The following is a 12,351-nucleotide window of genomic DNA, read 5'->3' on the forward strand; positions in this document are numbered from 1 at the left end:
GAGGTAATGGCTTGCGTCCTGCACAATCTGCTAGTACATTTTCCGTTTAGCCCTCTAGATGTATTGTCCCAGGGGATCAATGGACCCTCTTGAACAGAAGAAGGGCAACGTGGGGGCTGCAGTGGGAGGGGAGATTAGCACCAATCACCGCATTTTCTGATGGTGAAAACATTCACCTGTCATTGAAAACAGATGGTAGGCTACAAACTAGTATTGTTTCAACAAAGTGGCTCATGACAAAAACATGCCTGGTATTGTATGTAATCTCAGGATATGTCCACTGTCTTTCTATATGCTCTCTTGATATCGGGACAGGGAGAAGGTTGACTACCTGCTTGGATTGCAATCGCATGAGAACAGAAATGGCAATTCTTGAGGTTTAGTGTATTTCTGCCAGCCCCCAGCTAAAACATATATTGACTCCATTCTATAATAAACTTGTGCATGGATCTTGTCAGTATAATATTAAAACATGTAGATGTAGATGATGAAATTTAGGTTTTAAACAAGCAGTTCTGTAAACTGGGGTGGTTTAACGCCTAATAGCTTGCCTTGCCAACATGCTTTGTTTCAATGCTTCTTGAAGTCTGGTTTTCTAGCTAGCAGGTATTAGGGAAACATTTAGGAAGGGGATTGCCGAAGGAGAAGATAAGGCATGTGACAAAATGGAAGAGGAGGAGGTTAAGCGGGAGATAAGATTGATGGGATAAATTAGAGAAGGAATGTGTGGGGGAGAGTGGAACAAAGAAAAGAAGACAAGAGGCAGATAAAGAACAGCTGCATTCTAAAAACAATATGGGAAAAGAGAACATAGGAAGCTTAACAGGATCACAGAGAATTTCTTTTGTAAAGAGGTGTGTGAAATAGCACATCTAAGGTGAGGTCTGCTGTTTAAGCATCGTGTGGCCTTATGTCGGCCCATTTCTGGAATGTATGTCTGTTGAAGGCCAGAGTCCTAACGTGCTTTCCTAATTCAAGGGTCTGATTAAACTGTATATTTTCTTGGCTTAGAGTATCCTTGAAGATACAAAATGTCAGGTGGTTTTTTCAAGGCCAGTGTGTGGGTACTTGAAATCTGAAAGCTGTAGAATTTGAAGGAACAGGAGAAACTCAGTATAGTCACTGTGCTCGTAGTTTCATATGATGTATACCACTTCATTGATTTGTTTTTCTTACATAATTAATACAGACTTATTGGCATTTTACCATAGGTGTTTATGGTTGGTATTAGTGACACAGCAAGGGTTAGGTTCTGTAGTTCAGAATAGTTATGGTTGTAGCTATATTAGGAGCAGCCAGAATTAAATCAATAGATTTAAAATGGATGTCCATGTGGTATAGTGGGCACAGTGTTGGGTTAGATTAAGATATGGGGAGACAGTGTTTGAAAATCCTACTATCCTATGGAAGCGTGCTGGGTGAACTTGTGCCAGTCATGTGTTATAGTGTCACCTCACAGGACTGTTACGAAGATGCAATGCACAAAAGGAGAATGTTGTAAGCTGCTTTGGGTCCCCAGGGGGAAGAAAGGTGGGATATAAATGAAGTCAGTCATAAACAAATTATTTTATTTTATTTTTCAATTTATATCCTGCCTCCCAGCATGCCATAATCATAACTATGGGAAAGAATTCGATGATATTTGGATGATATGTTAACCTGTTTTGAGTAGCAGTGCTACTAAACAAGGAGGAATTTCTGTATTCAATCATCACAACAAACCACAATTAACAAGCAAGGTAGTAACTGTGGTTTAAAATCATAGTCGTGCACCCTGCAGAAAACCAGTTTGCTGGCTGACCAGGAATCAGAAAACACTATAAACACTTAATCTAATAGAAGTTTATTATGACACCTGAATACATTTTAGTGAAGTAAGAGTAAAATTTGACATATGTTTGGTTTTCTTATTTGGTTCATGGTAAATCTGTTTAGTATTTATCCTATAAAACTGTATTTTAGGCTTAACTTTGCATATGCCTCAAAAATATCTGTTGCTTTTATATGTGAGTATTAAACTGAATCTTAAGTGATCTATTCATGTACAAGTGGTTCTTTGATTGAATGACACAGTGCCTTTTATTTTAAAGGTGATTTTCACAATGCAGAGAGCACCCCAAATCACACTTTTGAAACTCCTGAAGAGAAAGGTCCTTCTGCCAACATATGTTTGGAGAGACTTTCTGTATATGAAAAAACTCCTGACCAGTCAATAGAAGAGGCCAACCAGGTCCTGTGTCCACATCTGGACAGAAAGCGTAAACATTCTGGTGAGAAAATGCAGAATGATGGAAGCCTTAAAGAAAACTTTATAGAGGAGCTGGAGGATGAATTTGCATCAAAAGCAAAAAAGAGGAAGAACTCAAAAGGTAACCAGGTCTAGCTTTGGTATCTCTTCAGCATGTTTTGTGAAATGAGCACTGTTTGAATTAACATGTCCATTTTATGACTGATTGTTACCTGAAGGCTAAAAGATCAGTCATTGGACAATGTAGTCATTGGGCAATGCAAATGGCTATAGTGCATGCAAACCCCTTCCTTTTGAAAATGCATAGTGTGGTGGTAAAGCTGAAATTATCTGCCCCACAAGTGAACTATAGTTTTTGTTTCAAGTTGAGGGCCTTTTGATTAATTTTTAGTTATTTTTCCATTAGATGACTGGCCTGAGAGGGAAATGACAAACAATTCCTCTAACCACTTAGAAGAGCCCAATTGTAATGAGGTGACCAACCTGAAGGTGTGCATTGAATTAACAGGGCTCCATCCCAAAAAGCAGCGTCACCTGCAGCATCTTAGGGAACTATGGGAGCAGCAGGTGTCACCAGAGAGATCCCCACCCGGCAAGTTGGGCCGGCAAAGCAGGAAAGATTTAGCTGAGGCTGTTCAGCCAGAGGCCACTGCAAAGGTCAAAGACTGCACAGAAGAAAGGCACACCAAGAAAAGGTCAGAGGTCAAAAGCAATAGAAGTTGGTCTGAAGAGTCCCTCAAAACAAGTGACAATGAACAAGGTACGCAGAGATTACTAGGGAAATTTAGCATTACTTAGTGACGCATGCTGCCACCAGTGCTAAGAAGTGTCAGTAGTTTTTTGTAGAAGTTTTATATTATATAATATATATATATATATATAATATAAAATTTTTATTATGTTTATAAAGGACTTAAAAGCACCACTATGAAAACTTCTCTCATGCTTGTTTTGCCAAATATGTTGCGTGTATGTGTTTTGTGGTGTGCTAATTATGATTTAAGACCCCATCCTAAACGAGGTCTCTTTTTTTTGCCAAGTGAAAACATTTTGTATATAGATGTATTTTAGCATTCTTATAGGTGAAGATTCGTAACAATTTCTCTAGTACATGTGTGTCTAAAATGAATTAGTCAACTGAAGTGTAGTTTTTCTTATAAAAGTTTGAAGAATTCTGATTGCTCATGGGAATAGGCTGCTTTATTGGGTTTTGAACTTCTGAGCTAATTTTTGCCATTTGAAGGTGCTGGTAATGTGGGCACATATTTATCCCATTCTTTTTGCCTCTGTCTAAGGCCTGTTTTGTGATATTTTTGTTCTTATTTCAGCTCCATCTAAGTACAGATCTTTGGGTAAAAGCATCAGCAGATTTATAAAAATGATGAAGATTGTCAGGGGATGGTGGCACAAAAGAAATTAGTTGATCTTCCAGATAGAGAAGCAATTTGATCTGCAGTGAATAATGATTTGCCTATAAAGCCAGGCCAAAATGAACAACTTCATTGGTCCAGATTGGAGCCTGTTAGTTCCTTTCAGGGCTAGAAACTTTAAAATTGTTCTTCACCATGTGCAGTCGTGATGCTGAAGTGGAACTGAGATTAGGCCAGCATTGTTCTCCATTTTCACAGTAATCCCAAACAGCTAAAATATATCAACCTTTTCTAAATATTCTTATATACCAAGAACACCATCCCCCACCCTGGAATGAAAGAGTCAGATACCCATAGTGATGTCTGTTACATCCATAAATGTTTGTCATCCACCACACTAGAGAGCTTGGATAGAAATCCCTCTAGTTTTGAATGAGTAGCCTCTCTTGAACTGTACAAGTTCAAGTGAATTTCTTGTATTGGGGGAAAATAAAATAAATTTACTACCCTCACCCTATATATCCTATTGGACTCTGTACCTTTTCATTGAAGAGATCACCAGTAAATAGTTCAATGGAGAGATCAAGAACTACTTCTGCTTCTTTAGGACTCAAGGCTGTTTCTTGCAGAGTGGCTTATTTTGCTACTGTTTAATACCTCAACAGGAGGAAAAAAAAACATATACCTGTTCACCATATGATCAGGAGAAGGCAGCCCAATCACCCCCCCCCCCTTTCTCAGCTCATTCCCCTCCTCCAGAAAACAGAAAAGGGGTTGGGATTTGCCTGCCTAATCCCAAAAAAGACCGTGGACACTTTATAGGAGATTTTATTTCACCTTTGACAATGTGCCTTAGAAAATCCCCATTAATCAGAGCAGGAATTGGAGAGAGGAGGTCGGGTGTGAGAGTGGGACAAAGCTGCCAAGACTATCACGCGTTTCCCCCTCCATATGGTTTTATCTTTGGTTGCTCATTGGCTGATCTCCAGTGGTTTGGGTGATTTAGGGTGGTAAATCTAGTTTTCTAGGTTCCCAAAATCAGATTTAAAAATGGCCAAATCACAACCTACCTACTGGACAACCTCGGGATTTTGGTGACATAATGTAGAGGGGCACTAAAAGCCACCAACGTTCAAAGGCTGTCCAGGAACATTTTCCTCATGCGGAAATGGTCCTAGGTCTTGCTAACAAAATATATGAGTCCTCAGAATATCAGAGCAAAGAAATCAAACATAAAAAAAACTTGAATTCAGAGAGAAGGATTTGAGTCTAAGCATCTTCTAGTAGATGATAGGGTTTTCTTTAGGAAGGAACATTTATGGTGGAAGCTTTTCTCAACTTTTTTACCATTGAGAAACCCCTGAAACATTCTTCAGACTTCAGGGGACTCCAGAAGTGGCAGGAACATGCAGAATATGATTGGGAAGTATAGCTGTGTACATGCCTACCTGGGGCCCCTCCCCTTTGAACCCCCCTCCAAAACCATCATTAGCCATTTTGGGGGTGGGGATGGGTCGACATATATGGTCATATCATTCGGTAAATGTTTTAACAAATTAAAAAAATATATTTTAAATTAATTAACTCCCACCCATTTAACCCCCACCCACCCTTCCAGGGCCATCAAGAAACCCCAGGGTTTCATGAAACGCTGGTTGAGATAGCCTGTTTTATGGTAGAAACTACCTCCTGGCAACTTAAGGAGTACAGCCTATATGCAGGAGAACTAGACCTTAGGCCCTATATAGAGGGCTCACCAATTTTCAGAAGTATAGCTTGGCTGCAATGCACTATTAATTCAGCTATCATGTTCACAAAGAGGAAGAAGTCTTCCTTAGGAAGGTTAAGGCGTCTTAGGTAGGTGCCATTAGACCAGTACCTTTTCATTCCTGATTTTCATTCCATTCTTCTGTGATTGTAGAAACAGAAATGCAGAAACGTTGTTTTCATATGTACATTCAAGTACTAGAGGCTCTTCTAATTTTATTTCTTTTAGTAATTGCTTTAGTATAGTAGATCATTAGTTCTATTGGACCCTTGTAGCCTCTGAATACTTTTTGATTCCTCTTATTTCAAATATAGATGAAAACCAACTTGTTGGCCTCCTAGCTTTCTACTTGTCAGATTTTCTTCATATATTAAGAAACCACATTCTGTCTTCAGGTATAGCTAGGACTAAACAATGCTGCAGATGTGGAATGAAACGGTTTGAAAGTATGTTTGTGCTTGGGAGAGGACTAATGCTTCTGCACCTGGAATTTTTGCAAGTCAACTAAACTTTTCTGGAAAGTAGGGTACTAGCTGATCTTTTTACTGCATTATAGCTACTTGTTGATAGGGATTATTATACAACTCTTCTCTGAAAAATTGCTTCTGGATTCCTGAAACCATTTTCAGATTGCCTGAAGAAATGGCCTTATGCTTTCTTCATTTTTCATGTACAAAGGGAGATTTTTTTATAGGCAGAAATGGGAATTCGGTTCTTAAGAACCATTTCAGCTTTTGAAAATCAATGTAGCTCCTTTGAGTTTTCCCCTTAATATTGCTTTACAAAAAAGCAAGGCAACAACAGTCTTTCCATGGTGGAAAGGTTCAGCAGGTTCATATCTGAAAAAGCAGCATATTCCCATTCTTGGTAACACAGAGTTACAGGTAAGGAAGCTACTTCTCTCATTTACATCCATAAAAAGCCATAAAATCAGAGGGAAGGCTGATTCCTCTCTGTGTATTTGTATCTAGGTAGTACAGTTAGTGCCTATATAATACAGCTTTGTACTGTCCTTTAGACCTAGGCTTACCATGGGACTTCCTTTACAGGATTTACCAGCCCATTACAATTACTTTATATTTTGTGGGTTAGCATTTACAGTTCAAATGCGTAATTGCTTAAAATATTAATGCAACACAAATGCAAGAGCAAAGTGTTTTAAACAGTAGAAGAGCTTGTGTTAAGCATTAGCTCTGTGAATGTGTGGATGTGTGTTCCTCGGCCCTTTCAACACACCATGCAATATGCTATGCCTTTCCTCCCATGTAGGTATTCCTTTATTCCCCGCATCTCCGCATATGAAGAACCTTTCATCCTCTGGTATAAACGGTAAAAGGCAGAGCCAGCTAAGCTGTATTCCAGCTTCAAGGTTGGCTCCCAAGCAGCAGAAAATTAAAGAAAACTGGAAGACAGATGTGTTGTGCACGGATGAAGAAGAAGATTTCCAAGCTGCATCCCTGCTACAGAAACACAGCGAGTGTGAGAAGCCACCAGGGAAACGTCAGTGTAAAACAAAACATTTGACACTGCAAGAGCGAAGGAGGAGGTCATCTCTCGCTGGGGATGACATTACAGATATTGAAAGCTCTGAGGAAAAGGTATCTTTTCTTTAACTTTATCACCCATTGATCGTTTGGCAGAATCAGCCAGCTTAAATTCTTAAATGTATTGACTTATGCAGTAATGATTTCAAACTCCCATTTAGTTTTAAAAGTGTTCTGCTGTTTTGTAGTGCCCAATCTGCAGACTCCAGGACAAAGTCCCTGGCTTCCTGGGTTTTACTGTAGATTATATCCTTTGAGGATTTGGGCCTTAAACCTTTGAGTGATATAAACCTAGAAGGTGATGCTATTATACTTAAAAAAGAAACAAAAAAAGAGAAAGAAAAAGATTTCCATGAATGGGTGGGGTGTGGAATCCAATAATGATTTTGACAGGTCATAGTTAATGAGGAGAATCTGGAAGCGACCAGCGGCTCCTTCAGACTGTGACTTTTCACCAGTCAAATCACATGAGCAAGCTCTGTAGGATTGCCTGCAGCAGCAGACTCCCTCATTATTGCCTGTCTCTTCAGCCCTCACAGCTGCAGATTGCAAGCACCCCTCAGGAGACTACCCCAAGTCGTCCCATGCCGCCAGAAGCCCGAAGGCTTATTGTCAATAAGAATGCTGGAGAAACTCTTCTGCAAAGGGCAGCTCGACTGGGATACGAGGCAAGCATTATTTCTGAAGTACTCTGCTCTGAATTAGAATGTGGGAGAGGCTAGGTGTCTTGAACAATTCTAATTGTAAGCATTGTTAAGAGTCTCCCTTTGTGCTCCTTCTCAGTGTGCTGGAATATCTTGAGGCTGTCCGTTCTGTTTCTTCATTGGAGTCCTCAATTAGTATTTGTTGTGAGTGGGGTTAGAGGAGAGCCCTGTAAACTTCTGCAACTGAATAACCTTGAACCTGAATAGGTGCTTGTCATTGCCGATCAGAATTCAGATCAGGATATGCTGTGCAGAACTGGCATCCTGAATAAGAATTGAAGCAGGGGAGATAACATACACAGACATGGCCCAAATGAACATTAATGCTATGCTTGTGGAAGGCTGATAACATGCATAGCTCTGATTATTTATTTAGTTAGTTATTAATTTTCTTGAATTTCTGTACCGCCCTCCCATAAGTCTCAGGGTGGTTTACATAAAACATGAGTATACATCACAATCTAGTGACAGCAAACATAACAGTGATTCCAGAATTGATCATAACAGATTATAATAAAATGCTACAACAGATTCACAGTGCGACAACTCTCAACTTTTAACATGAACCAGTGGGCTGTGTGAATTCTTAAAGTTGTATTTTAAAGAACATCTATGAGTCGTTCTTACATGCAAAAAACAGAGGGTGGCTATGTTGCTCTGCAGTAGAACAGCTAGGTGCATGTCCAGAAGCACTGCAGAGGCCAACAGGATTTTGAGGCTATAAGAGTGTCAGAGCTCCCTTTGTCACACACCAGTTCAGAGCCAGTAAATCCCACGGAGCAGCGGACTTCAGTGGGTTCTGGGTTGGACCTACAAAGTGAAACAGATTAAACAAAACAACTAGTTCAGGGAGATGATAAGCAGTCCTTTTTCTCATAGGCCTTATACTAGAGATGATGATGTGACCATGGAATTAAAAATGTAATTGGTGATGAGACTGCAATATATTTTATTTCTTTGTCCGTCTAAATTCACTGTGTTGCTCTGTTCTACCTGGATTAAAAATATGAGGTCATATAAAGATTAATTTAAAAAAGATGACCGGAACTTTAAAAATATGGCTTATTTAGTCTAAGATTCTTTTTTGACAAAGTAGCCCAACTACCAAACACTTCTTTCCTTAACCATAAAAAGTCTGCATTAGGGAAGAGAATTAGACTTAAAATAATGTAGCGAGTTGAAGCCTGTAGTGAGGGGCTAGTTGTCTCAACAAACTGAGACCCAAGTGGTAGTGATGTGTGTCTTCCTTGTTGTGTAGTTGAGCAGTGTAACACCTTTTAGGTGCAAAAGACCAGTGAAAAAAGTGCCTCAGGCTGTAGATTTAATTGGCTTTAGACAGAATCTTACTCCCTTTTCCTTACCTATATAATTGGATATTTTTGAAAATTTGCTACCCAAGAAGTGTAATGTAAGAGTTGAAGACTGAAAATTGAGGAAAACCAGTGCATTTGTTACATGGAAATACATGCTTGACTGCCTCAGAATGTACTAGTAGTTGGTTTATCCATAAAGGCATCCACATAGAATCTTTAAATTTCAAGTCATCAGGATACTGCCTGTCTAGACTGGTGAATGGGAGTGTTAAGCAAATCTTTACAGGGAGTTTACCAGTTTTTTTTTGGGGGGGGGGGACTTTGGCTTTCAACCTCCACAGCCCCACCCTTGCTGGGTTCTTGAGAGGCAAGATCAGTTTTGGGGAGGCAATGGCAGGAATAGATGTGAAGAATTATTATGTGTTGGATGTCCTTCACCTTAGTGTTCATCCCTGCCACTTGTGATGCTGAGCTGGGAGGAAGAGGCCTGCTATCTCACCTATCTTGCATTGTGGTGATAGAGGCAGCAGTGAGAATGACATGCTGCTAGCTGTTGGTGTGCATGATGTGTCTGTAGGGTGAAAAATGGGAGAGGAGGGCTTTCCTTCTACTTTTCCTTGAACTTAAGTGGTTGTGCAAACAGTGAACTGATGGAATTCATGGAATGGATCTTTGCCCTCATTCTTCTTCCTTATAGCTGCATTCCCCCTGAAAAGTGGTTCCAGGGGGTCTGTGGGCTTTTGGGAAGCATGGGAGGCAGGGAAAGGGGCTATAGCTTGAAGGGAAAACAGCACAAATCATCTGCCTTCTCTCTTGTTCAAGACCTCACATAACAGTGTCAGTGATTTCTCCTGGACATAACTTCTTGCTACACTGTCCTGTTCTTAACACATCTTTTTGGGGTGGGAGTACTGGATGAGAGAGGATAAGTTAGGTTTACGTATATTGTTAACCCATTTAATTCAATAATATTTAATCTGTGGTCAATGGGATTGCAATAAAAATCTGAGGAGGAAACACAATATGAACCCAAATAAAATTCAGCATAGCACCCATTCTAAATGCACAGGGTAAAAAGGAAAGACATAGACCATGCTTTATTCATTAACTGGAACATTTGCAAGCAATATCACTATTTAAAGGAGTTTACAATACATTAGATCCATAATAAAAACAATAAACAACAAATCAGCTGGTAACATAAAAATAGTTTTATACAAGTAAAAGTATTCAAATTACAAAATGGCGAACAGACCTTATTCTCCAAATGTTGATGGTGATGTTTTGAAGCTTCTAGAAAGAGTTGTGGCTTTCCTTATCTTGGAAACGTGATTCCAAAATACAGGAGCTGCCACCAAAAAGTCCCTCTTCCTCACAGTCATTGTTCTCTTGGTCTTTGGTTTTCACATCCTACATGTCTGATTTACAGATTTGCACTAACTTCAGATCTCTCCTGGTTGCCTTTCACCACGTGTGCTTAGGGTGTCGCATAGTGTTTAAAGATAGAATTACCCCGATTGTGTGCCAGAAAGGCAGGGATTACATTTTAACCGCCCAACAGGCTTTTTGGGATAGGTGGTGAACTTGCTGCGCAGCTATTGCTCCATTCCTTGCATCCCATCTCTGTAATGTACAAAAGCAGTTTTTGTTCTGACACATTTCAAGGGACCTCCCACAAAGTAGACATAGCTTAAGAAGATTTTACAGTCCACTGTTAACAAGCCAACCATATTTTTAAAAAAGTATAAGGTTCACTGACTTGAGCTTTAACTCTCTCGATCTCTTGAGTATAATTGGGAAAGGAATATTTCAACTTGTCTTTTATAATTAATTTGCTTACGATTTATGTGTATATACTTTAAGAAGCAGACTCTATTTGTGTGTTTTTGGTATTCCGCTCCGTACAGTGCAAGAGAGGCAATTTAATTGTGAGTGAGGTGGGTTGTGGACAGGGCTATAGAAGGGAAATCTAAGGTTTCCACCATGGCTTCCCTAGGGGGGAATGGGTTTTGCTTTGTAGAACACATTACTGGAGGCTTAGCCTGGTCTGTTCTGTGGGCCCCCATGATACTTGAGCTGCAAGGGCTCTCTGTCCCTAGGCTTTGCATTTCCAAATGCCCTTCTTATCTTTCTGAAGGCTGCTTTAGAAGGACTCCCTCTGGAACATTCACCTCCCCACCTCCCTTCCCCCAATTTTAAAGGGAAATACTTCCAGGATGAAGCATGCCCCTCCCTTCTGTTTTCTTTAAGTGACAGCCTCTGATGTTAAAGGCGTTTCCATAGCAACAAACTGTTTCTTCTCCCCGCCCTTCCCCTCTTTCTTCAGGAAGTGGTTCTGTATTGTTTGGAAAACAAGGTCTGTGATGTAAATCACTGTGACAGGGCTGGCTGTTGCATTGTAAAGAGACTTTAGGCACTGGGCTCTTTCAGTGATTTTCTTCACTGGCTTGGATAGAGGATGATGAACAGAATGCTCTGTAGCACAGTCATGGAATAAGGATTTATGGAATAAATGCATGGTATATGGGTTTGTAGAGGCATGTGTACTTTCCATACATACTAAAACAGCAAATGAGACTTTTCCTGCCCCCAACAAATTTAAGGATATTATTGTGCCTATTAGAGAAGAGTGCATTTCTTTCTCTTACTGAAGATGAGCTATAAAGTGGATTTTAAAAAATCAGACTTTTTCAAGTGCTGAATATAATTTTTCGCAGCTTAAGTGTATGGCATGAATAGTACAAGCCATGTGTCAAAAAGGGGGAAAGGGCTGGGTTTTGCCAGTATGCTTCATAAAGAATACGGTTTTGCTCTGTAGCGAAAACAAGGTTCCGTTTCTGATGGCAGAATGCATGTAGCCTAAACTGACAGTGTTCTTGGCTAGCTTTGCAATGTTTCTTTTCCTGGATCCCCATTCCAGGTCCAAACTGCTCATGTGCTATCAGGCACATGTTTTGGAATTCAGTGGAGAGGGCTGAAATTTCTGTGAATTGAATAAATCATGTTTAAAGAGTTAATGAGGCATTTAATTAATTAACCATAAAACCCTACATTGTTACATTTCATGGTTAATGACACTGGATAAAATCCACTGGGAACTTCTCCAGTTCTGTGGCAAGAAGCTGTATGCAGAATGGGTGCAGTCTATCAGGAACTTCCGTGCTTTTAAAATTAATGGTAACTGAGCCACAGTATGAGCCAGAGCAGGGGAACCCCTGGTAATTTCTCATCCCCATACGCTCCATCACTTATATGTAAACAAATGTTTCTCATTGATTAGATTTTGGAGGCTAAGTTTTTACTTTTTAAAGAAGTACAGACAGCAAATACTAGGAGGGCTCATCTCTCAGTGGCAGGGGTCAGGCTTTATGTGCACAAGAGCCAAGGTTCAATCATTGAAATTG

The 12,351-nt window shown here is 39.9% G+C and overlaps 1 protein-coding gene across 1 annotated transcript in view; it reads left to right on the forward strand.

Annotated features, from left to right (window-relative positions):
- The window catches only part of BCOR (BCL6 corepressor), a 44,842-nt gene that overhangs the window by 20,049 nt on the left and 12,442 nt on the right, over window positions 1–12,351 (forward strand). The window contains 4 exon segments of the mRNA XM_077342910.1: window positions 2,091–2,369; window positions 2,655–3,008; window positions 6,656–6,984; window positions 7,461–7,598. Of these exon segments, the coding sequence (XP_077199025.1) occupies window positions 2,091–2,369; window positions 2,655–3,008; window positions 6,656–6,984; window positions 7,461–7,598 (1,100 nt within the window).

Source organism: Paroedura picta, chromosome 6, assembly GCF_049243985.1.
Source record: "Paroedura picta isolate Pp20150507F chromosome 6, Ppicta_v3.0, whole genome shotgun sequence".
Taxonomy (NCBI): Eukaryota; Metazoa; Chordata; class Lepidosauria; order Squamata; family Gekkonidae; genus Paroedura; species Paroedura picta.